At 42.4% G+C, this 26,297-nt stretch overlaps 1 protein-coding gene across 5 annotated transcripts in view; it reads left to right on the top strand.

Moving 5' to 3' along the window:
* Arnt2 (aryl hydrocarbon receptor nuclear translocator 2) overlaps window positions 1–26,297 on the top strand; it is a 67,084-nt gene that overhangs the window by 2,391 nt on the left and 38,396 nt on the right. For 2 of the 5 annotated variants that reach the window (XM_090321652.1, XM_090321648.1), the window contains exons 2-5: window positions 12,846–12,960; window positions 14,423–14,470; window positions 20,980–21,193; window positions 23,909–24,122. In XM_090321652.1, the coding sequence (XP_090177778.1) occupies window positions 12,846–12,960; window positions 14,423–14,470; window positions 20,980–21,193; window positions 23,909–24,122 (591 nt within the window). Of the gene's footprint in view, window positions 1–8,535; window positions 8,683–10,385; window positions 10,526–12,845; window positions 12,961–13,737; window positions 13,807–14,422; window positions 14,471–20,979; window positions 21,194–23,908; window positions 24,123–26,297 lie in introns of those variants that run through there. The other 3 variants (XM_090321650.1, XM_090321649.1, XM_090321651.1) reach the window with 3 other exon arrangements.

Below are 26,297 nucleotides of genomic sequence, written 5' to 3'. Positions count from 1 at the left end.
CACCCTCATGTTTCTTAGTTGGTATGAACTAGGTTTCAGAGCTCCCTAATCTGCTAGCTGCGCAAGAGGCTGAGATCTGAGGATTGTGGTTCTAAGCCAGCCCACACAAGAAAGGCCATGAGACTCTTATCTCCAATAAACTACCCAGAAAATTCCAGAAGTAACATTGTGGCTCAAATGATAGAGCACTATCCTTGAGCACAGTGAGGCTCAGAAACAGCACCCAGGCCCTGAGTTCAAGACATAGGCCTGGCACACATAAAAGTGTGTGTGTGTGTGTGTGTGTGTGTGTGTGTGTGTGTGTGTGTATGTGTGTGTGTATTAGATGTACTACCAAAGGGCATATTAGTTGTTTCTAATTTGTGGCGATTATAGCTGCTGTTGACCAATACTTACTGAGCAATTACCATGTGTCAGATACTGATAATGCTTCTGGGGTTGTGATGATAGAAACACTGGTACAGCCACTGTTATCAAATAGTACATTAAATAGTCAAGAAGGAACCATATTATTAATAAAATATGTCATGGCTATGAAGAAATGATTCCTGAGATTGAATCACCAAACCTCTTAATGTACTTTAGGATTTGGTAAAAGCCATTTAAAGTTATCAGAGTCTTCTGTGAGAAGTTGATATTTACATCACACTCTCAGGAATGAAGAGAAATGTAAAGAAGAACATTGTAAGTACAGGGAGGAGATCCTGCAAAGGCCTGCAGATGGGAAGAGGTTGGCAATTTAGAAACTTCACAAAGGGCAATGTGGCTTGAATATGTGAGCCAGGTGAGAAAACATGAGAAGCTGGAGATATGAGTAGGGCTTAGCTCACAGAATGCCATGCATCTTGGTTTAGGAGTTCCAATGTACTGCTAAAAGCAATGAAGAGCCATTAAGGAATGGAGCAAGGGAGAAGCGTAGTCCAGTATGCACTCTGGGATAGTGTGGACAACTGTTTAGAAGAGACTCTGGAACAGCAAGATACAGTAAAGCATCCATGAGAGAAGTAAATATACTCTGTGTGTGTGTGTGTGTGTGTGTGTGTGTGTGTGTGTGTGTGTGTAAAACTTAGTGCTAAACAACTCAGTTGCTCCAGTGATGTCATGTCTTCCTTTGAAGTTGAGCAGGGCACGTGTTCATTAGGTAAAGTGTTATGGAGAGCAGTGAGGCATGAGCTTTGTCTTCACAACTGGGTGGCTGCTGGTGATGGGGAAAGACAAGGTGTAAGTGGTCATGCAGTGTACAATGAAGTCCTCTGAATCAGTCAATGTCTATTGTCACACTTTCATCTTCTTCCTTGGACTGAACTGCACATTTCCAATCAAACAAATTAGTCCCCAGGAGAGCCTAGGGCCAGGGGATTTCTTGTCTTTCCTCCCTGTGTCTTGTGCCATTAGACAGGTCATGTCCACATGTTTTGAGATTGAAGAAGTCTTAATAATGAAGGATGATACTTCCCCCCGCGCCCACAATTTGACAATCCCTGATTTCTTTCTACAGCTCTAGAACTGTTGAGAGCATCAGCAGGTATGCCTAGGTATCTCTTATCAAGGCTTTGGTGGTAGAAGGAAAGGCTGAGAAGCAGAGTGGCCAGGGAGCAATCAAAGGACACATCCAGGGTAGAGAGCAGCACAGAAGTTTGCCTGAGTTGAAGCCAAGATTTTGGGGAAATGTAACAGCATTTAAGAAGTCAGTGGACTTGTTGAATGACTGAAATGAGATCAGGAAAGTTACATGTAGTTCTCCTGTACATACATTAGAACAGGAGCTTAGTTCTATACTTCAGGAAGACTGAAATTGTGTTCCATTAAAAAAATGTTTATGCAGTGGCATTATTATTTTCTTTGTAAATATTCCACTGTGTCAGGTTAGCAGAGCATCTGAGAAACATGGGCTTAAAGGCTCAGGTGTGTCCAAGTGTTGTTTCTCAACTCTCTGGGGACATTTTTGACTGTAACAGCTCCAAGAGGTGGGTGTGCTCCAGGCTTGAGAGGACAGTGGTCAATATGTTATTCCGTACATGGGCAGCCCCTCACATGATATGTATATGATGTCTCTCTGGTGGAATCATATGCCACCAGAACTGAGGTTGGTGAACTCTGATTTATGGGGACACAGTTTTTCACAGGACTCTGGCAGTGACAACTGCAAAAGACACCAAGGGATTCTGCTATGGATTCTATCACAGTGTGTAATAAAACATCAAAGGTGTTTTTTTAAACAATGAAGCAATCATTGGTTTTCTTGTTGTTACAGACTGGTCTTGCTATGTGCCCAGGCTGGCTTTAAACTATGGATCTTCTGGCCTCCGCCTCCTGCGGTGTACATGGCATTTCAGCCATGTATGTATGGCACATCCAGCCTAAAATGGTAGTTTGAACTAGATACTTATGATGGAAGTTATTTTAAGTGTGAAATAACAATTGCAAGAAGTTTTCCTTATTATTTTTAGAATAACATTGGTGTTTCTATAACATCAGCAGTTTGAAATGAGGCACAGTCTGGAAATCGGTTGCTGTTATTTTACATGCTATATGGATTCCAAATTCCCCAAGGACTAAAATGAATGAATATGATAAAGGATCACAGCTGTGGTCCTTTTTTTTTTTTCATCATTTCACAACAACAACAGCAAAAAAAAAAACAAAAACAAAAAACTTTCAATTCAGCTCAGCCAGCCTCTTTGAACACAGCCTGCTTTGCCTGCACAAAAGGCTTCATGCTTGCTGTTGCTGCTGGGATTTGGACAGAAACATGAGTAGGAAACAGGTTTGATTATCCACAAATTGTGAAGCTTTAGGACGAGCTATGCAAATTTATTCAAAAGAACAAGCAGAAGGGTTTGTGAACTCCAACTCTTTCCTATGGGCAAAGAAAGTGCTGAAGGAATGGTTTGGGGTGCCTGCCTTTTCCTGATCAGCATCACAAAAGACAGACCTGCTTCCAGCTGCCTGCCGGGTTTGTGGGGGCCTACTGCTCCTGCAAAGCTTGCAGCTCCCTCTACTCCTCCCACTAGATCCCCTGTGGCAGCAAGTGGCACCACTCGCCATTCATTGGCTTAGGCCAGACATTAATTATTTTAATTGCCTAGCCACCTAATTAAACAAATATGAATTGAATGCCAACTGTGTGCTCACAGTAGTGTTCAAACCCAGGCCTGATTCTTTTTCTTTTACAGACCTTTACTGTGTGGTCATACAGTCAGCCATGTGTTAGGTACTTACATGCACGATGGGGGAGGATTGCCTTAGCGTCACAGTTCCCATGCAAAATCATTGAGACCCACTCATGAAAAGCATTTCAGGGTGTCTCACAAAAAGGAGAGTCTCACAGGGTGAACATTTTTGTGTTGTAAGAAGCATTCATCCATCTAAAGCTTAGAGTGGAATAGGGACACAAAAAGCACAGCAGACACAACACTTTTATGACTCTTAGGTGACCATCTTGCAAGGCTGTCTGGGTAGCAGGCCCTCCCTCAAGAGGTTGCCTGGAGGTATACATTCCCTAAGGTAAAGACCACTTCTTCCCTCCTTCCCTCCCTCATTACTTTGGGTATTAGGTTAGTGTATGCACCTTTTGAGATGTCTATACCCCCACCCTTGTGTCCCCCCCCCTCGTTAGAAGACTTTGTATGTACTTTCTGGCACCTACTCATTTTATTGTGGTCCATATTTCCTCCTGCTGCTTCTTAAACAAACACAGACACAGACACAGACACAGACACACACACTCCACCCCTTCTAGTGTGTATCTGCCTACTGCATTTATTTGAAAAACTTCCACTTCATGAATGTTACATGCCAGTAACCTGTCACTGTGTAAGCAACTCTTCAATCAGGGTCACATGTCTTATTTTGAAAATGAACAGAAACTGGCTTTATTTTCTACAGTATAACATAGTTAAAGTAAGGAAAATATAGAGCGATCGTTCCTCTAGCAAAGAGATGTTTTCTGGGTCTGAATTTAATTGAGGGTTATAAAACATTAAGTTGTGGTGCCTCCTTTAGTTGTGCAGTGTTCCTTCTCTTTTATGACAAGCACAGTTAGTTACCTTGAAGAATGTCACTCAATTTGACTTTGCGTGATATTACCTCACAGTTGTAATTGGCTATGCTTTTCTATGAATGTAACTTTTTCATTATTACCTTTAAGTAGTTTTACAGTCAACATGTCAGTTTATAAGTACAATGCATCTTGATCTCATAATTTTCCTGCATTTCCCCCTGTTCCACCCATGCCCTCAATTTTCATAGTTCATTTTCACACACACACACACACACACACACACACACACACACACACACACAAATTTCACATATATATCATGAATACATTCATCCACCCTACAAGTCTCCAATTGTCTACCCCATCCTCCTGAATTTAATTTTTTAAAGCCAGAATTCCTTGAAACTGAATCACAAGGTTCCTTTTGAACTATTTAAAAGTGACCCTGTGGTTTGGTGACTTGCAGGTGTGTGTAGCTCAGGCTAAGGAAAGGCAGTTAGTGACTTTGAATCCATCTCTATATCCAGATACCTGGGTAACCACTCCTTAGAGTTGTCTTTACTGTATGTTAGCAGTCTCCAAAAATTCTTGTGGAGTATAGATCCCAGCTATTTTTTTAATCTGTTGGATTTATACTTTCCTACTCTAAGTACTAGCTTCACTTGATAAATAAAATAATTATAAGCTAACTGTGCAAAGATGATCATTTCTCTAATAAAGTCAGTAGGGAGTTGAAGTAATTACCAACTTCCCAGACATATAAATTGAAAAGCCTTTCAGGTAAGCTGCTCATGTGGAATGCCTGTGACACACAGAAATTAACAATTGGATCTTCATTCAAACGTAATTAACTATGTGATTTGTCGTCTTGGTTGCTGGTGCCTATCCAGGTTTAGAGATGTATTTATTTTAGGAAGTTAATTTTCTACTTTCCTTAAATTTCTCTTCAAAATAAACTCTCATTCTACTCTGATCCCTCACAACAAAACCAATATTAAAACTGGTAAAACATGAATTTATTAAAAAAATTACAAAACACTTTAATTTACTTGTATTATACAATACAAAGTAGGTCACTTTTTACTTATAATCCACTCCTTATGAAACAATGCACTGAATGACACTGTATAGTTGAAATAAATCATCTGATGACAGCTGAGTGCAAACTCTATTTTATTACTTCATTTTCTCCATCAAATTAAATCTACCTCATCGCTCCCAGACTTGCTGTTTGAATGTCCAAAGTCATCATTTATTTGGGGGTAAAATAGAAAGGAGTCAACTGGCTGACTGTTATTTAATCTAAGTAGACTGTCAGGAAATTATAGCTTTGAAAAATAAAATTAGTAAACACAGGCATACAGAAATTTAATGACTTAGAAAGTGAAGTGGAAGACATTACAGAGAATTCAGCTGAGAGACAGAGTCAGGAAATACGAAAATTGACTAAGACAGAGAGATGAGATGTACTTCTTACACAGAGAACGAGTGACAGATAGCAAAGGGCACAGAGGTTTACAGTACTTGATGAAAACAGGTACATAATTTCTGAACACAGTGGACATCATTGAGCCACAGTACATACTAAGCAAGATGAACAGACATGCAAACTTAAATGAAACAGAGTGAAAAGTAAAAAATAGCTGAGACAGAAAGAAAATTAGCTAGAATTATAGGCATAGACACCTGCATCTGGCTGGATTTTTTTTTCTAAGCATTTGCAGACAATAAATACAGGGAATTAAAGACTTCAGTAAAAGAATCTGTAAAAGAAGGTGATGTGATCCCAAAGGGAAGTTCTTTGGTGTTAAGAAAACAATGAATCCAGGAATAAATACAAATGTGCTTTGGCTGTAAATAATAATTACAACACACACTCTGTTGGTGGCCAGAGAGAAAGCTATGTAGTTCAGGACTACTACACTTCTGACTGGTGTGTGTAATAATATTTGTAGAGTAATAATGCAAATACAGCATATTATCCCAAATGATGAAATGAACTCTATAACCTACATTCAGTTGAACACTGACAATTTAGGGAGAAAAGAAGATGGGATTCCCCAGGTTGGAAAATAACATCATATCTGTTATACTTCCTGTTTTTGTATGATCTGAGTCAAGGACTAATTTTGGGTTTTAATTTTCAGTTTTAAAAGTAATATTTCACAACATGTGATATTTGCTAGACACTCAAATTTTGGCGCTTATAGGTTGAAACAGCCATACCTACTAATTTGTCTAGTGTCCATGGCTTTGGATTCATGCAGAGTTGGATACTTGTCCCAGAGACCTTAAAAGATACTACAGAATAATGTGCCAACCTTTGTCTAAGGTAGTCTAAGCTGAAGTGAACCTCATGCTTCAGCTGAAGTCTCTGAGAAGTACGGTGGTGTTCCCAAGACTTCTCTGAGTCCTGCCTTCCTCTCAGTAGCCAGAAAATGGGTCCTATCATCATCACCTGCCCAGCTTCCTGTCATTCTAGGCAACAATAGCCTTTCTACAAGAGCTCCTGATCCCTCCCAAGCAGAAAGTGGGCTGTGCATAATGGATTCCTTTGGCTTATAGAGAGCAGAAAGTACCTCAACCACTTTGACAAAAAAAAAGCAATCTTTGTGCCTTGCATGTAAACAGTGTTACTGTTTTGCATATTGAATATTTGTAGAGTAATTCACTATTTAAAATTTAAAACAAAATGTTTTTTGAATGATGGATGAATATATTTACCAAGGAGTATGTTCAACGAGGAGACCATTTTATTGTATAAAACTTCTTAGGGAGAATTTTATCTATGTAGAAGGATATGTGATTTTCTTAATCAATTTATTGTGTAAACAGGGAAGATGTTCATATTATTTTTCCTTTTTCTAGAAAAAAACATTTCATAGGAATAACTCTATTTTCTGAACAATAATGCTATTTGTCCTGGTTTTCTAAGATTACCTGAAAAGAATCACTCTTTCTGCAGTTAACAGGATAACATGGACTATTGTCCATGCGAAGTGCACTTTATTGACATTCATCTTCATGTAGAGTCAAACAACACTAATGCAGCTGTATTCAAGACTTAAAGCCAAAAGTCAGTACAGAGGAACAGAAGCAATGAAGAGAGACCTTGGGAAGGAAGTTTGTGTGGATGTTTGTGTGTCTGTACACTGGTACTCTTTTCTTGGAGGAGGTGGGAATCAGAAATATCCAAAAAGACAAAGACATGCAAAGACAAATCAATGTGTGGAAGGAAGCAATAAGAGATACCGTAAGAGAAGGGAAGAGGGACAGTGAATGACAGGGAAAGTAGAGAACAGTCAAGGGTGGAGGAGGAAGATGACAGGAGGAAGGGATGTCTGGCCTCGGGGTAACAGACTTAAACAAGGGATAGGGTCCAAAGAGGGCAAGGGTTTTTTTTCCCTAAAATATGTACAACCTAAGCAGAGACAAATAAAAATAATGATAAATTCTAAAAATGGTTTATTGTTATGAAGGCCAGTATAAGAAACAATTCCAGTTTCATGCTGTTAGCTCTGGTCTATAATCCTCACTACTGAGGGGGCTGAGATTTGAGATCTGTGGTTTGAAGACAGCACAGGCAGGAAAGTTCATGAAGCTCTTCTCTCTACTTAGCCAGCAAAATGGTAGAGATGGAGCCGTGGTTCTATGGAGAGAATGCTACCCTTGAGCAAGGAAGCTCAAAGACAGCACCCAGGCTGACTTCAAGCTCCAGGACTGGTAAAAGAGAAACAATTCCACAAGCTATAAAATTAGGATACGCTATAGCAATCTTTCTGCTTTTTATTATTATTTACTGTCCTACACCTATTTTTGTTTAGCAGAAGAGATGTGTCTTCATAGTGTTAATGTTGTTATACTATAAACAGATTTGATTGGTGACTTGCATAATATGATCATTGATCATTCGCAAGTTCAGAAATGATGTCAGAAGAGGGTTTGTCTGTTTTCTTTTCCTCACTATGACAAAATACCCAAGAAAACAACTAAAAAAGGAAAAGTTTTATTTTGGCTCCCAGTTTCAGAGTTATCAGCTCATGGTTGCCTGGGCCCAAAGCTTTGATCCTGTGGTACAGCAGCAATCACTTCAGAGGCCAGATCCAGCCAACCTGTGGGATAGGGATGTTTGCAGGTGCTGACATAGCTGTTAAAGCCTAGCAAGCTCTTGGACTCAGAGGGCCCAGACTCCCACTCTAATATTTTTGGTTTGCTTGCTTTTTCTGTATATAATGCTACAAAATCCCATCCCAAAGGGTCAGCTGAAGAATTTTGCACCTGGCCCTCTGTCTAGTGGAGGATAGGACTCTTCCTTGCTTTTACATCAAGAAAATACTTGATATTTTTTCATAGAAACATATAAATGGCAATCTAGACATTTAAAAGGTATATTTATTACAGTTGTACAAAAATCTGAGTATCTGGTCTTTCAGAACCTAAGCAGTTAATGCTTGAAAATTTACTGCAAATAAATTGATCAGTATGCAAGACAGTTGTCACGGCTGAATCATGGTCCACAGTTAAGGTAAACAGATCTGTGATGACATTTTCTGAGCAGAATACAAATGCAGCAACATCCTCCCAGAGGTTCCTGCCATTTCTTCTACAAGGATCACATATTCTTCTAGGAAGGTGTTGGCCACAAGAAAGAAAGACCTTTGTTTAATCCTTCTTAAAAGGTAGGGTTGTGATATTTGATGTGCTTTCTGTGATGACATTGTTCTAAGAGATAGAAATTGATGAGAGCATTTTTCTTCCGCTAGCTGCTTCCCCTTCCTCCTTTCTCATCCATAGAGAGAGCCTTTTGGATTTGGATATGTTTGAATGATCATTAAAATGTACTGTGTGGTGATATTGTGGAAGTTGGCATGTAATTAGTTTTATAATGCAAATGTAGAAGAGTACCTATCTTATTTGGATTCACAGGAAATAGTGGGGGAAACAAAATGTCTGTTTTCATTTTCTCTTTCGTTCATCATAATGCTCTCAAGCTTCACATTTTTTACAGGTTTTTCCTGTCTGTGCTATATTATATGAATTCAGCAAAATATGTCTGAATTTGAAGTGTGAAACAGTCTATAGCTAGATGCCGTTTCATAAGCCAGATCTGTTTTTGGTATTGTAGTGAGGCTTGCAAAATCCTTACCTCGGAGTGATTGTACAATGACCTCAAAACCTCATTGCAACTTTGCCGAAGCGTAAGCAGTGGTGGTCCCTTGTTTGAGATGGGAAGTACATCTTCCTAGGTAGGGGACATTCTTGTTTGGCAACAGACTGTGAATACTGTGAATACTAGTATTTCTGTTTTTTTATTTGACACTGGTTCTTCTGAGGGTCCTGAGCAGAGATCATTACAAGGTGATTGTTTTTGTGATGGGGAGTTGTGATTGTGGAAAAGGCCAGAAAGCTCCTTGATGGGAAATGGAAAAAAGGCTTACTCCTCAGCAGGGCTCAGAGAGCAATCAAAGCAACACATTTAGGGAAAGCCATGTTTTTTTTGTTTTGTTTTGTTTGGCGGGGGTGGGGGTGGGGGGTTGTCATGGGGCTTGAACTCCGCCTGGGAGGTGTCCCTGAGCTCTTCAGCTCCAGGCTATCACCCTGCCCCTAGGACTGGGCGTTGTCCTGTGCTCTTCAGCTCAAGGCTACTGCCCTACCTTTGTGCCAAGTCCCACTTCCCGTTTTCTAGGGGTTAAATAGAGATGAGAGTCTCAGGTCCTTTTGTGCTCGGGCTGGCTTTGAACCTTGATCCTCAGATCTCAGCCTCCTGAGTAGGTAGGATTACAAGTGTGAGCCACTGTACCCAGCCAGGAAAGCCATCTTTTATACTGTACTCAAATCCTCTAGCATTTCTACCATCTACTGTCAGGGTAGCCCAGGTGTGGCCCCCTTCAGGAAGCCTCTGGAAGCTCCCATTCAGCCCCACCACTGTGTCCAGCCTCTTGCACCTTAGGCAGTGCTCAGGGTCCATCTGAAGGACACTTGTCTTGGAGGGAAGTTTTTCTTCTTGGGCTGTTGTTCAGCTTCTGGTGCAGCCTCTGATTTAAAATAAGAGCTTGGCAAATGCTACTTGTAAACCAAATGGAACCCATTTTCTTTTAGCAATCTCAGCAACAGGGAGAAACATTCTGATTAACTCACTTCTTAGTTGGAGTGGAGAAATAGAGCCAGTGAAGTCAGAACGAGGACGAGGAATTAGTGGCCTGCTCAGGGTGTGGCAGTGGGTTCCGCCAGCTGGTCACAGAGGGGCTGCCTGTTACTGAGCATGGTGGATCAGTAGGTGAGAATATACAATTGGCCCAGCCATATTTTAGTTCTTTCTCTAGAAATTTTTTTGCTCTGTGAGGTGTAGGAGGATCAGGTGACCACTTTTTTTTTTTTTTAGAATTTTCCCTTTTGGGGAGCTGAGGCTAACACATCATTTTCAGGCAGTGACATCATCTTTCTCTTTGTGGCTCCACTATTTTGGCCCTGTCAGCTTTCACCTGGAGCTGTGATCTTTATTGGTTTCCAGAAGAAGTACAGGTACCATGAGAGTGAATCTTAAGGAACTGGGGGTGGGGAGGGGGTCTATTTGAGAAGCGACATTTGAGTTGCGTCTATGTGACTGTGAGGAGATGAGTGGGTAGAGGAGAGAGATTTCTGGATGGAGAACATAGCATGTTCAAAAGCCCTGAGCTGGAAAAGAACATTATGTGGTTAGGAAATGGACAAGGCAGTGTAGCTCATGCTTGAAAGGTAGGCAGGAGAGGTGGGAAGCAGCTGACTACACAAGAGCTCATTGATCCCGTGAGAGATATGTGTGTTAAATTCAAAGAGAATGCACTGGAAGGGGATGAAAAGGCTAGCTTTGTCCAGTCCAGATTCAAAATGGAATGAATGGAAGGGGCAAAGGTAGAGTAGGAAGACTAGTTCAGCAGCCAGACAGTCCAAAGGGTGAGGAGGCTGAGATGTGACAGCAGGACTTAGTGGCTGGATCTGGTATTCATTTGCAAAGAGACAATGTTGATATCATGGCCGTGGGTGAAGTCATAGGGACTAACTCCAGAAAGGACACCCTGCATAGGACATCCTGGAGTCTGGACGAGGAGCATCACCTGGCAAAACAATCCTAGAAGGATGTCCATAAGATAGAAGGAAAGGATGTGACACCTAGAAAACCAGTGCACATCTTGAGGCATGGGGGTAGCACATACCAGAGAAGGAAGAGTGAGAGACATCTCACAGACAGATGAGGCATGGAGAACCACATCTACAAAGAAGGTGGAGCAGAAATAGCTACATCCAGAGAAAAGGTGGCAGGTGGAGTAAGAGAATGATTATTTAATGTTATCAAATACAGTCCCAGCAATGGTGGCAGCTGTACTGGAGTGCCTGAAGACCCTGTCTGGCTAGCACTGGAATGAGTGAGGGTCAAGTCTGACTAGAGAAGGCAGGAGGAGAAGGGGAGAGGGAGACCTGAAACAGAGGGAGCTCCATGGTGCAGCCTTGGTGCCACAGTTTTCTGTTTTTTGTTTTTGATGCTTATGCAATGGTAAAGTCTAAGTCTCTTTTGAAGGTGGACTTGCATTTGATGTGTGTTGTTGTCATTTTAATGTATTTCTGTTTCTGTACTGAAAGAAAGTTGCAAATACTCAGTGGCACAGGAGATCCTTGGCAAAGTTCCTGCACCTTGCCCTTCCCAACCAAGCCCTTTGTTAGGCTCAGGCTCACTGTGACTTGGTCTTTAGGATATGGACTTGAGAGGTTGTGGAGAACTTGTCCAGAAGTTTTGTTTCCCTCCCTGGCCCACTTCACCTCTTGACATATGTTAGGTAGTAGGCAGGAAAATATGCTCTTCCCTGCCCAGGTGAAGCTTTAAATAGCATGCAGGAATGGAATTCATTTCAGGGCAGAGTGTGTGCATGCACGCACGCATGTGTGTGTGTGTGTGCGTGTGTGTGTGTGCGTGTGGAGTATTGTGTATTTGTGGCGTGCATGTGTGTAACTGGGTGGTATGAATTGCATGGTGAAGGCTTGCGGGGAGGTCAGTGGAGATAGAGGCTGCGGGCGCAGCCCATCACTGTCAGGGTGACTCAGGGCGTGGTCTGCCAAGGCCTCCCTGAGGTGTGGGTATCCTGCCCAAACTTTACACCAAGAGGGGCAGTGGCAGGTGGGTTTGGCTGAGACTCTCTTTTCTGGTTGAGAGGCTACTGTAGATACTGTTTTTATGTCTTGGTGACATCTAGTGTCTGACTTTCTTGTTTAACATCTATTTCTGGAGAGGCCTGGCTAGGGAGTACTGGAGTATCCAACCTGATATAGTCATGGGTTCCCATACACCCTAACCAGACAGGTGCTTTCAAGGCCCCAGGCTTTGCTATCCCCATTGTGTGTGAAGAAGCCACACATAGCTGTGACTTTCAGAGCTCTACACTAAGGTAGGAACCAGCCTTTCTACTGGAATATAATGACCAGGGCAAGGGCAGAGCATCTGTAGATGCTACCACAAGGTGCTGACTTCATGGCAGGTGCTAGTGGTTGGTGCCTATGTAGCTGGACCTCTCAGTCTGTCCCTGCTGCCACATTCTTAGGTGACCAGGAGGCGGTTCATGAAGTTGCTAAGCTACACTGATTCTTTTGAATGATGGGTTTAACCATGGCGCTCAGGGGTACTTCCCAGAAGCCTCATTTTCAGAAAAGGAGTCCAGGGTAGGAGGATAAACTCACCAGGCCATGTGTGTTAGGACTAGGCCTGGCAGCAGCGCCAGACTCTTGGTGAGGATACTGCTACCACATGACAGCTATGTTTGTCACTGGGTTTTTCCGGCATTGACAAACACCATTTGTCTTTGCTGAATTGTAGAAATGGCCTCAGACCTACCTGGATCAGTGACCTTGCCTGTTGCCTCCATGACAGCTACTGGACAGGTGAGGATGTCAGGGGCCATGCCTGCTCGTGGAGGAAAGCGTCGTTCCGGGTAAGCAGCCTCAGAATTTCCAGAAACAGGATTCCATAAAATGTTGAGCGATATTCCTGACCTATTAAGAAAGTATTATGTTTCCCCCACACACACACACCAGAGTAAAAGCTCAAAAGTTTGCATCCTGTTTAGATTTTACAAGATTCCTAATACGAACATGTTTTGCTTAGCCTTGCCATCTAGCTGGGGACTTCTATATGTGTATCCTTGTGGTGAGAATCAAGACAATTTGTCACCTTATGCATTTCAAAGGCATGCTGGCCAAAGAAGGATGGCTGACTAATATTTTTGTAACTTACAGGAGCTTCCTTGCCATGATATCAATTTGAGCTGAATGGAATTTTAAAAATAATTCTACATTTCCCATCCACTTAAGGTTTACTTGAATAGGTTTTATGAAGTTTTCAAAGTGCTTTCCTAACAATGAAATGGTTTTGATGTAGACAACAAAATTGCTCTTCCCCACTGTGATCACTGGGTGGCAGTGTGATCCTACAGGTCTGCAAGATGCTGAATGGGTTTGGTGTCAGGACATTTGTATCCCACAAGTAATTTCAGCAAAGTGAGGGGATGGCTTGGTAATCATGCAGCATGGTGGTGGATTTGCCTCACTTTGCAACTTATATGTTGTGTTTCCACTTGCCCACAGCATAGACAACTGCTGCAAATGGCCTAGTGTCTTAATTCCCAAATGCCTTTGCATGGAGTGGGGTGCATGTCTGTCTCACTAGTACTACACACTGGTCTTTCCCACCTCCCCTTCTCTTTGTGCAGTCATTTTTGCCCTCTGGTATTAATGTCCTCTTGAGAGACCGGTAAAGAAGGAATGTGAGTAATTATTTGGTGAGTTTCAATAAGCACACAGCTAGCTTCATTCGTTTAAGCCCCAAAATGACCATCTCTTCCTAAATAACTATTTGTGTGGTGCTAGAGTTAACAGGACAGTGGCCTTAAATGTCCCTTTTATTGAGATTCATCCAAACCTCAAGCCAAGTCTCAAGCAATTACATTCTCTTCCTTATAATTTCATTACCTTTAATTTTTTTTTTCATTTTAAAAATCCTGGAACTTTTTAGATGCCACAAATTACAGTAAAAGCTATAAATAAAAGGAATTGCCAGTGTGGAATAAATGAAGTGGATGAAAGCAAGTAACCCCAAAGATGCTGATGTTTCCAGCACAGCCTGAGTGAGCCATTGGCAGCCTGGGTAGAGTTCTAGGGGAGAAGATGGTACTCCAGCATTGCTAAAAATGGAATGATGAAGACCTTTCATTATGCTTCTTTCTGTCTTGAGATTACTTGATCACTGTGTAGAGATATTGATTTTTACCATTTAAAAGGGTTGGGAGCATTCAATCTCAATCTGATGGGATAAAGCTGGCTTTGTTCCTATAGCTCATGTCACCAAGTGTGCTTTAAACCTATGACCAGTGCTCAATTGTGACATTGACTTTTCAGAATGGACTTTGATGATGAAGATGGTGAAGGTCCCAGTAAATTTTCAAGGTGAGTTTATTTTATGTTTCTTAATTAATCCAGTTGCCGCAGTCTCACCTTATTGGAACACAGAGGTATTCACCTTGTTTTGACACTGGGAAAGACACTGCTTGTGCTTGGATGCCCTGTGCCAATATCTGGCCTGGTGGCAGATAACTGTTAGCAATCTTGCCAAATCCTAGTTTAGGTAATAAAAGCTTAGTAACAAGCAAGGCATGGGTGGCACATGCCTATAATCCCAGCACCTGGGAGTTAGAGACAAGAAGTTTGTCATGTTTGAGGCCAGTTTGGGCTATAGAGGGAAACTTTACCCCAACAAACCAAAAACCAAACCAGGAGAAAAAAAAAAAAAAGGTGTTTTTTTTGTTTGTTTTTGTTTTTTCACAAAGGAACAAGCCCTTAATTTTGCTTTATTTTTAGGTTAAGCAGTAACTTTAATGGATTCTCTTTGAAAACCTATCAAATTGAGTGCTTTTTTCTCCTGAAATAAGGGGATATGAGAAACAGGGACATCTGAAACACTTAGGCTTTGGTCCTCATTGGCCACATGACAGCTTCTTTAGTGGACCTGTAGGCGGTTCTGCAGGCAGTCAGCCTCACAGAAAAGTCCCTGGACATTGAGCCCAGTGATAGGACAAACGCCTGATCCACAAAGAACAAGATGGGCCCACGGCTTGTGCTTTCTTTGGTTTTAAGGTATAGTTGGAAGATTGGCAGTAATGAGAGGGAGATGAATTCAGTTCCACCATTCTTAGCACAGTTCCCATCTGTACCCAGTTTACTTATGGAAGGACCTGACCTGGTGTTCTATATTGTCCAAACTTTCCAGACTTTCTATTCCTTAGCTGCTAATGAAGACTTAAGTGAAGTGGTTTTCGTTCTTCATTCTTGACCCACAGATTGCATTGAGAGGCTTAGTTTTTTTGTTTTTTTTAAAGGGTTTTGTGATTGTTGTTTAATGGTACTAGGGTTTGAACTCAGTGTCTTGCTTGCTTGCTGGGTTTGCTTACTTGACTTGCTTGCAAGGCTAGCTGCTACTCTGCTACTTGAGCCGAACCTCTAGATTGGCTTTTTTTTTTTTTTTGTCAGTTGTGTGGCTTGAACTCTGAATCTGGGCCCTGTCCCAGAGCTCTTGAGCTCAAGGCTACCGCCCTACCCCTTTAGCCACAGTGCCACTTCCAGTTGTCTGGTTTTCTGTTTAGAGCCTGGGCTACCTTTAAACTACTATCCTCAGATCTCACCATCCTCCACCATTATAAGTGTGAGCCACTGGCACCCACCCAGCTTGGCTTTTTTTTTTTTTAACATAGTTTTTCTTAAAATAGGGTCTCTCAGGGCCGGGAGTTTAGCCTAGTGGTAGAGTGCTTGCCTAGCATGCATGAGGACCCGGGTTCAATTCCTTGGTACCACATACATAGAAAAAAGCCAGAAGTGGTGTTGTGGCTCAAGTGGTAGAGCTCTGGCCTTGAGAAAGTCCAGGGACAGTGCTCAGGCCCTGAGTTCATGGCCCAGTACTGGGAGAAAAAAAAAACAGGGTCTCTCAGACTTTTCTGCCCATACTGGCTTCAAACCATAATCATCCAGATCAAAGCATTCTAAATAGCTTTTCTTTTCCTTTCTCTTATTTTTTCCTTCCCCCTCTTCTTCCTTCTCCCTTTTCCTTCACTTTCTTTTGATCCTGGTGCTGAAGAGTCAGCCCAAGGCCTTGTTCTAAGCAAGCCTTTTATCAGCCTACCCTATGACAGTTATTTTTGCCTATACAACTACAGAGGGCTGTGGCACTTACTCCCACAATTCCAAGAAGACTATGCACTCCATAAACTAACTTTAAGCTCTGAGAACTTGTCTTTCCATTTTCTGACTCAGCTTTGGATGAAAGAGTAGAGAAGAGATGGAGAACATTTCTATCAGTAATGGGCTTAAGTTTCTAGAGAAAACTACACAACACAGTGTGTATTGTTTTTGCCCATGCAGACAGGATCCCAGCTTAGGTGTCCCCCTTTCCTTAGGATGCATCTTTATAGCACAGTGGGCTTTGTTCCTGAAAAAGAGCTAGCCTTGGAAATGAGGCCACCTGTTTTCCTTCTCTGGCTTGATCTTGCCATGTACAGTCTGCCTTTATAAGAAAACAGTGGCGTCAATTCCTCTGTGTCAAAATTCCCCTCAAGATAACATTCTATTGCATGCTAACCTCAGGAAATGATGACCTTGCAGTCTCAGGGTATAAAGAGGAAAAGAGACAAGGAGTGACATTTGCTTGACATTGAAGATCAGTGTCAGTGATGAAATAACGGAGCAAAGCTACAAAGAGTTCATTGTCTAGGAGCCTGAGTGATGAGAATCAGAAACACTACACTATCACTGTCCGTGAACCTGTCAGTGAGTCAGACTTCATACAGTCAGGGTTCAAACCTCAGCCTCTATGCACCACATCCTTTCCTGTGCACATTAAAAATAATGGAGAAAGGTAGGTCATGTCCAACATACACTGTTACTTAATAGTATAGGTCTGAGTTTATAGGACCTCATGGTCTTCTCTGGAGGGTTGTCCCAAAGTCAGTGCTCTGTCTATCATCAGACCTTGTGTCTCAATGCTTGATTTGAGAACCGGGTCCTCATCATATAGGAACACAAACATGGTTCCTGTCTTAGCACTGTGGGGCATACCAGCACAGTAATAGGGGAGAAGCTCAGCTACCTGATTTCACACATGTGCATGCACTCACACACACGTACTCCAAAATCTTATTGTCACATTCATACACACGTGTACTCCAGAATGCTTCCATCCCACACATGCACATACGCTCACATGTGTACTCCAGAATACTTCCATCCCACATATACACACACACTCACACATGTACTTCAGAACCCTACCATCCCATCTACATGCACTCACATGCATACTCCAGAATCCTACTGTCCCACACATGCACGTGTACTTCAGAACTCTGCCATCCCATAGATACACACACCCATACTCCACAATCATACCATCCCATACATACACATACACTCACACACGTTCTCCAGAATCCTACCATCCCACACAGGTACACACATACTCCAGCATCCTACCATTCTACATACAAGCACACATTCACATGCATACTGCAGAATTACTACCCAGGATCACAAAGGGTCTTTAGCCTGCTTTGCTACAGGCCAAGACCTGACCTCTGTCTCTGACATTTGGTTCCTGATGCTCTGGGGCTGTGACTGAAAGACATGGCACTGTTGTGTTGGGTGTCTCCCTACACCTGGAATTCACAGGATCCTGCCAGATTTCAGAGAGCTGAGGACTGTCTGGTATATGAGAAAATAAATGGGGACAACTCTTCGCCATATGCAGATGGATAAAAAAAAAATGAAAAGAACATGTAGAGATAATTCAGAGAGGGAGGAGGAAGCCCAGGAACACATCAATGTGAGAAGAAACATTAGGGTATCCAGAGGTTTGAAAGATTAAGCAGATGAGGTCATGGTGGTGTTAGGGTATCACCAAGAGGATATTGAAGGGATCAAGCTAGAAATGCAACTGCAGAGGGAATCAGGGAAGCTAGGAGCAGCCTGGATCCAGAAAGCCACAAGAGCTGGTAATTGTGAGAGAAAAGACAAAGAATCCAGAGACTATGTGGGTATGTGGTCAAGAAATAGATGTCAGTGGGAGCGTGAGGGGAGAGAACTGGTAGAGCAGGAAGTTGTGGTCAAATTGTGGAAGTGGCAAGACTAGAAGAGGGTGGCTGACGTTTGGGAGAGAAGGACAAGGCCCTGAAGAAAGAGAAGGATTGGTTCTATGCCTCCTCGAGCTGGGGCTTTTTGAGTGTTTGGTTTCAGTGTGGGCAGCTAATAGTGACAATGAAAAAGAACCTTGAGGAGATGAGAGACAGATGGCCTGAACATCATAGGAGGAGGACTTCTTGACCAGTCAGCTAAAAGGAGTGGAGAATCGGAGTGGCCTTCCTTCCCTGCCTGGCCTCCACTGACAAGGTCCTGGCTCAACTTCACCTGATATTACCAAGCCACAGGGCCCTAACAGTGGATGGAAGTGAACTCTCGATCTCCAGCAGAACTGAATACATACCACCAGTCCCTGGCAAGCAGCATAGCAATATGTTCTCCTTCCCAGGTCAGTGCAGGGCTATCCTCCTGGGGTGGACACCCATCCTGCCAGCACATGCCATGAGCCCAAACTCAAGCAGAGTCCAAAGCCTCCCACTGCACTGAGTGGTCCAGTGCCTTCATACTTTTATGGCTCATTGAGTCGAACACTGTCTAGGGAGTCTCAGGTTCTATTGCCAACAGTGAGTGGGCAGTGACATCCTGAGTATTGCTTCAGAATGGGGACATCTGACATCCCAGAACCACCATCGGTTGTCAGAGTTACAGGCCGCACTCCTCGTAGAACTCCCGCTTCTTTGTACTATTTCATTGAAATTAAAGTGTGGGAACATGAGTTTGCAAATGCAACGGATCTTCTCTCTGGTCTCAGCCTGTCTCCTCCTCCTTTTGACTTTTTCCCGTAAGTCAGCTGCAGGGGTCTGTCGTAGCTGGGCTTCATTATAGTTTTCTCTTTATGGTCTGGCATCATGTGATTTTCACTTAATCTGTGAATTTTGGGACCTTTCATCGTATTCTGCTGCAGGTTTCCACTGAGCAAGGCTCATGTGCTACTTTTCTAACAAGCCCTTGTGCTTGAGGACAAGGATTGTTTTCCCCAGTCTCTGACACTCCTGGGCCTGTCTTTTCTGGACTGGAGGCCTGCCCTTCCCTCCCATCAGGGCCTAGATCTTCACTGCCCTAGGTGCTTCTTTGATCTTCCTGCTCCCCGCTGCCTATCCTACCAGTCCCCGCGCCTGTGCCAGCCTCTCTCCAGTTCCCTCCCTTCCTCTTAGTGGTTTCACCTGTGCTGTTTAGGGCACTTGGTCACATCCTACATTTGATTTTCATTGTGTAAAGTATATGTTTAGCCTTTCCAACTAAAGCCCCTGTACTTAGGGACAGGGCCTGGTTTTTGTTGTTGTTTGTTTCTCTTGTCGTTGTTTTCTCTGCCGCCCCTGGCACCTCATGGATCCTCAGGGCTCAGGACTCTTTGCGTGGAAGGCATGCAGTAGAAGACTGGGGTCAGTTCACTTCAGGGCCCCTTGTTGGGTTCACAGAAGACCTCAGCACATGTGAGTGACATGCCATCAGGTCTGATTGGCATGTTTGTCCTCCAGACCTGGAGGAGGACGGGTGTCAAGTTGGTTAATGCATGCTGTGTATGGAGGCAGTTTTGCCTGAGGTTGTTCCTTTTTTTTGCTGTACTGTCATCATTCTCTGAGCACTAGTGACACTCTAAATCCTGTTGCAGAAATGGTACATATTTTTAGACCAATCTTTTCTCCTAAGTAACAGTCTTATCTGCTGAACAGGGTTGACTGTTACTCTCTTAAAGGTAATAATCGTAGATGGAAACATTCCTCCAGGGCTTCTGTTAGTTTTTTCAGCTTAACGTATTACAGATATTGGGTCCAGTAATTACTGAGTGCTTTTTTAAATTGGTTATTTATTGTTTAGTAAGCCATGGCACACCTTCTCTGTTACTATGCTTCAGGAAATGTGCTGGGAATAGAATAAAAGCTTCCTTGTCATGTTATGTAAAGAGAATTTGTGCCATTACTATTGTGATTAAATACCACTAGGAAATGGTAAGGATATATGGAAGCCCCTGTTTTTTGATGTGTTATATTTTACAAAACCTTTTGTAAGTTGAAAATATTGAAATGAGAAGACATTCAAACAAATCTGACCTACCAGACATCATAGGTCACCTACCCTGCTTTACCCAGGCTCAGAACACTTACACTAGCTTGTAGTGTGCAAAATCATCTAGCATAACACTTATTTATAAAGTTCAAGTATCTCATATGCCTCATTGAAAATTACTGTACTGAAAATTAAAAATAGAATAGTTGTATAGGTTCTTACCCATCAATGTATTATTAATATACATTAAAGCACTTTTTATTACATGTGTACCACTTTTACACTATTATAAATGTTTTTTAAAAAAATCTTAAGCCCTGGACTGTTTTACAGTGCTTCTTACCTTGTGGTATGTAAACCACATATGGAGCCAGTCAGTAATTATACTCGTCTCTGGGGGTATGTATGTACTTGTGCATACCCCTGTATAGACTCACATCTACCCACTGAAAACATTTTATTAACTTGGCAAAGGCTGGTTGTAAATTTTTCATGCCTATTAAAAAGTCCATCGACCCAGAGAGGTACTTACAAGAAGATAATATATAAAGTCTATAACTGAAGACAGTGGAGATCTGTTTCCACATATAGAGATGAGCCCCTGCAGAGGCCTCAAGTGCTACTTGCACAGCACATACCCACTTAGCCAGGTGGAGTTAACCCCTTACAAACTTGGTGTTAGTGGTATGTCATTTACTCCCATTAGATGGTAGACTTGGTCTGATGCTTCTCTTTTCTTCCCTCTTAATGTTGTGCCTTATGGGAAGAGAGAATCACAGTGAGATTGAGCGGCGCAGACGGAACAAGATGACTCAGTACATCACAGAGCTCTCGGACATGGTCCCCACCTGCAGTGCGCTGGCCCGGAAACCAGACAAGCTCACCATTCTGCGCATGGCCGTCTCTCACATGAAGTCCATGAGAGGCACAGGAAACAAATCTACAGATGGTGCATACAAGCCTTCCTTCCTCACTGAGCAGGTACCGGTGTTCAGCCACCCACCTCTGATGATGTAATTGTCGGAAAGCTGCGGTGTCACTGCACTGGGAGAGATGAGGTTCAGGGAAGGGATAAAGCCAAGAAATTTTACTTCCACTCTTCAGCAAGACACCATCTTTAAGAGTGTCATATCTTTTCATCTTTTAGTTTTGTAATTCCCATAGACCTTGATGAGGTATCCCTAAATGCTGGATTGCACACTCATCATTGTGTTTAGTTAGTGCCAGCCCAGAAAGAAGTCGTAGAAAGCACGGGGGTCTTGTGTGTTGGACTGGCAAGTGAGGGTCAGCCTCCTGTGAATCACGGTACTAGCCGTGGTGATGACCAGCACAGCTAATGCTGGCAGGCATCTACAGGGCCAACTGTGAGTTGCATCTTATCCATCTTTCTGAACCTTGTTTCATTTGCTCCTTAATCTAGTCCAAAGAAGAAGTCTGCTGTATTTTTTTTTGCCAGTACTGGGACTTGAACTCAGGACCTGGTCATTGTTCTTAAGTTTTTTCAAGACTAGCATTCTACCACTTGGGCCATAACCCCATTCCCAGCTTCTTCTGTGTATGTGGTATTAAGGAATTAAACTCAGAGTTTCATACATGCTAGGCAAGCACTCTACCACTAGGCCACACTCCTGGCCCCTCTTATAGGTGAGGAAGTTGAGAATTACAAAGAATCAATAAATTAGCCAAAGTCAATTGACTGCCTAGTGAAGTAACTAGGTCTACTGGAGACTGGCTGGTGGGACACAAAAACTATTTTTTCTGTACCTGTACTAACTTTGGAATAGTTGAGAAACACACACACACACACACACACACACACACACACACACACACACAGATAGTGAGACGATATTTTGACAATGGATTTACATGAGTCAGGAGCCTATGTTCAGAGTCTTTATCCTTCCATGTGTTAGTCAAAGGGGCATATCAGCAAATGTTCCAGCCCCAGTTTGCCCATATATGTAAGGAACATGAACCTTCTTGATTTCCTGATTTCAAGAGCTTTCCTAGGATTAGTGAGGTGATAGATTTGAAACACTTTGTATGTGATGGAAAGAGAAAAGGTGAAATTATATCCTTGTCAGAGATGTAGTTAGCAAGTACAAAGTGTATTAAAGTGCAGAACGTTTGGTGGTGAGTGTTTAAGAAGACAGAATGTTAGGCTAAAAATGATGTGTAGCAGAAGTGGCCCAGTTTCCTCAGGGATACCGCTCAAGATGGACATGCAGGAGCCACAGAACACTCATTTGAGAGGGGAGCAGAGACAATTTACAAAGGGGAACAGTGTGGAGCCTCAGGGATGGCCTAGTGCCAAGACATTTATTCTAATGGAGCTGAGAAATCTACACAGGTCATGGGAGCAGGCTAGAAAAGCCAACATTTATTGCTGTCTGTTCTGTGGCAGACAATTTTAGCAAGTGCTTTACCTACTTGGTGCCTTTCAAATCCTTCCTGGTGGGCACGTGACCTTTACAGGTGACCTTCAGAAGTCAGGAAGATGTGGCAGTGGTTACATAAGCCCTGAAAGGACATGGACCGTGGTGATTCAGAGCATGGGCTTCAAGCCTGTCTCTACCTCTAAAATAAATGTCATGATAGACTACAGATCCAGCAAATTTGCTGAGGAAGGCCACCATGTAGGCTGTGGAAGATAAACAACTGGTAGGCAATCAGAAAGAAATTTATTAAGCACTGCTTGCTGTAAGGGTCAGTGAAAGTTTATTTTCACCCTCTATATTTCTTTAATCCTTAGAAAAATCCTACAAGTCCAAGACTTGAATCTGCCTCTAAGTAACAAACGTTGAGGAACAAAACTACTGTTGAGGGAGAAAGAAGCAGCCTAGCTGCCTGCCTTGCTTTCATGGGTGATGATCATCATGTGTGTTATTATGGAACATGGACCATGTGTGTCGGGCTCTTTATAAGTCTTCCCATACACGTACTTATTTAACCTCACAAAACCTCACAAAAATTTGGTATTTCTGTGAAATACTAGAAGCTGAGGATGTTAACTTCCATGTCCACATTTTCACTGCAAGGGGACCATGACAGTCTATGCTCTCAACGCCCCCTTTCCCATAACTGGAGGAAGAAGACAAAAATCCTCTCAAAAGATGTACCTTGGGAGGAGAGGATAGAACTGGAAGGGTCAGGAAAGGGAGTGGGGCTCTGCCCTAAAGGACCATCGTGCAGTCTTTGCAAACAAGAGAAACCATGAATGTATAAATGAAGCCATTTGACCTCCTCCAGTGACAGAGATTTCTGTACTCTCCAAGACGTCCTACTCCATTATTCTAAAAAAAAAGATTTATTGGGAAGATTTTCCTGACACTGAAAATAGAACTGCTGACCCAGTCCAGGTCTGAGTAAGCATCTCGAGACACAGAACAGCAGAAATACCAAATAGAAAAAATAAGCAAGACAAATGTTCCCTTTACAAATGCTTTTAGTCTGCTTTCACCAAACGTATTTGAACTCATCCCCACCAAAGTGCTTGGAAATATCCAAGGCTCCTCAGGCTCTGATTCTAGCACTTCTATGTCTTCCAGGCTTTGGGTCCTTCCACCCCTAGGGAACTGATACATAGAGTTCAGTGAACAGGCAGCAGGAGCCTTTTCCTCTATTCAGCCCTCACTGTGTTTTATTGTAGGACTTTCAGTGCATTGTGCTAACCACAGTCCTTTTTTTCCCCAGGAACTGAAGCACCTCATCCTTGAAGCAGCCGATGGATTTCTGTTTGTAGTGGCTGCTGAGACAGGACGAGTGATTTATGTGTCTGATTCTGTCACCCCTGTTCTGAACCAGCCCCAGTCAGAGTGGTTTGGAAGTACCCTCTATGAACAAGTGCATCCTGATGATGTGGAGAAGCTGAGAGAGCAGCTGTGCACCTCAGAAAACTCAATGACAGGTTGGCTTAGCTTATTCTAGGATGCTTTGACTTGAGGGAGGAAAACCCTCTCAATAAACATGTCTTAAAACTAGAGACTGTTAAAACTTCTGAATGGTGAGGCATATATATATATAAATATTTTAGGGGAGGAGGTTGGTGCTTAATTGGAGACAATAATGTTACAAACTTTTCTGCCCAGGCTGGCTTTGACACATTCCTTAGATCTCTGCCTCCTGAGTTGCTAGGAATACAGGCATTAGTCATTGGAGCACGGTGAGGGGATATATTTTATTTAGCTTGTGCAATGTCTTTATTCACATTATAACATTCAAAGCTCCATTTTAACATATATATATTATATCGCTTTTTTTCCTGTTTTAACTATAGTTAGGCACATGACCACCAGGAGTCATCACTGGCTCATTACATAAATTTGTGGGCTCTGTAATGAAGTTTCTGTTGCAAGTGTGTGGTTCTTGGTGATCCTAATCATAGATGCTTATTACTCAGCCATTAGTTACATGAAATGTCATTTTTTATTGCAGTGTTTCAGTATAGTACATTCTAAATTAACATAGCATACATCTTAAAAAATCACTTTCCCATATAAAATCACATAATAAAAACTTTCGGACTCCTGAAGGAAAGTGGGTTAGTAGTCCAACATGGAATAGTGCATCAAGTAGCAGATAAAAGCAAAAGTGCATTACAATTGGTAGCATTATTTTACATGTTCAATGATTAAAAATTCACAAGTAATGTTAAACATAAACATGATTAGTCACCGTGATGTTGCTGACAGTGGTGGACGGCCTGTGGAACCAGAGGCCTATACACTAAACACTGATAACTGTGGCTTATAACAATCAGTGAGCTGAGATAGCTAGTGGATTTGCAAAGTATGAATAAGAGAAGTATTCTATGTGCCTCAGCTCAGCTAGATAGAGTTTTCTGTGTTCATCTAGTGTTTCTCATAGATGAACAAACACAAAACTCACAAGTTGATCCCTACTGTACTTGTCAAGTTGCAACACATTTATATTTTCATAATGAGTTTTAGATGAATTATATAAAATATCTTTGTTCTGCTCTGTGGGGTATGTCATTCTCCCTGACTAGAATCTCACCTCCAAAGAAGAAAGGGCGTGCACCTCGTGGGTGTGCACTGGCACTCAGCAGATAGACAATATCTGAGCCCAGAGAGCATTTGAGGTGTTTCTGATAGAGAGAGATGGAGTGGTACGGAAAGTGGCAATTGCCTTCTTTCATTGATATGCTAGAGATATTTGGACTATGGATTCTGAATAAAGATAGAGTGGATACTGTACCTGAAAGCAGAGGTCAGGTAAAAACAGGTAGCAGAAGGGATGGCAGCTCTCTTGAGTGCCATGAACATCTGTTCTCAGTGGGGATAGAGGGAAGCTAAGAAGAGGCCCAGGGCACTGCTGGCCAGGGCCTCTGACTGACACTGGATTTGCCCAGACAGAGTTTGGAGAGTAATCAGGGAACAGAGTAATTAGGGAAATACCTGGAGGATGATGGGGTCACCTAGTTGTCTCTGTCTCTCCTGGTGGCTGAACTCTGGAAAACTTTGATCCTTGTGGGCAGAAATGCAAAGTATCTTGAGAATAGCCCAGGTAAATGCATTGTGAGGAGCTGACTGGATTTCCCATGTGGCCTCTTCCACTCAAGATTCATTTAGCTCTGACTTGCATTTCTCCTGAATTGTACTAATTTGGTTCAGGTAAGTTCTCACTCCACTCAGAGAACTGGATCGGCATTTTGGATTAGTACAGGTAATAACTTCAAAATAGAACTATCCAACAGCAGAAGAGAATGCAAACAAAGGTTGACTTCTTTCTGTTACTCCATCTCTCCCTTACTCCCCATTCTTCCCTCTCCTTCCTTCCTTCTCCTCTCTCTCCCCATTTTCTCTCTCCATCTCTCCTTCCTCCCCCGCCCCATCCTGCCCTCCCTCACTCCCTTTCTCTCCAGGAACTACTTCTTTTAACAGTGTATTCATCCATTCACACTTGCCTGTGGAAAGGTCATGTTGGGATGCAATGTGCCTTACTATCAGCCTCTCCAGCTCATCGCTAATAAATTCTCCAAGTTGCTATAAATGAATGAATGAAACCCTCTTCCACATCAGATTCTTTGTGATAATTTAGAGACTACCTGAGCCAGGATGGT

The sequence above is a fragment of the Megascapheus bottae genome, chromosome 30 (genome assembly GCF_031878675.1).
Source record: "Megascapheus bottae isolate mThoBot1 chromosome 30, mThoBot2.hap1, whole genome shotgun sequence".
NCBI classification, from domain to species: Eukaryota; Metazoa; Chordata; class Mammalia; order Rodentia; family Geomyidae; genus Megascapheus; species Megascapheus bottae.
This window is presented reverse-complemented; position numbering and strand designations above follow the sequence as displayed.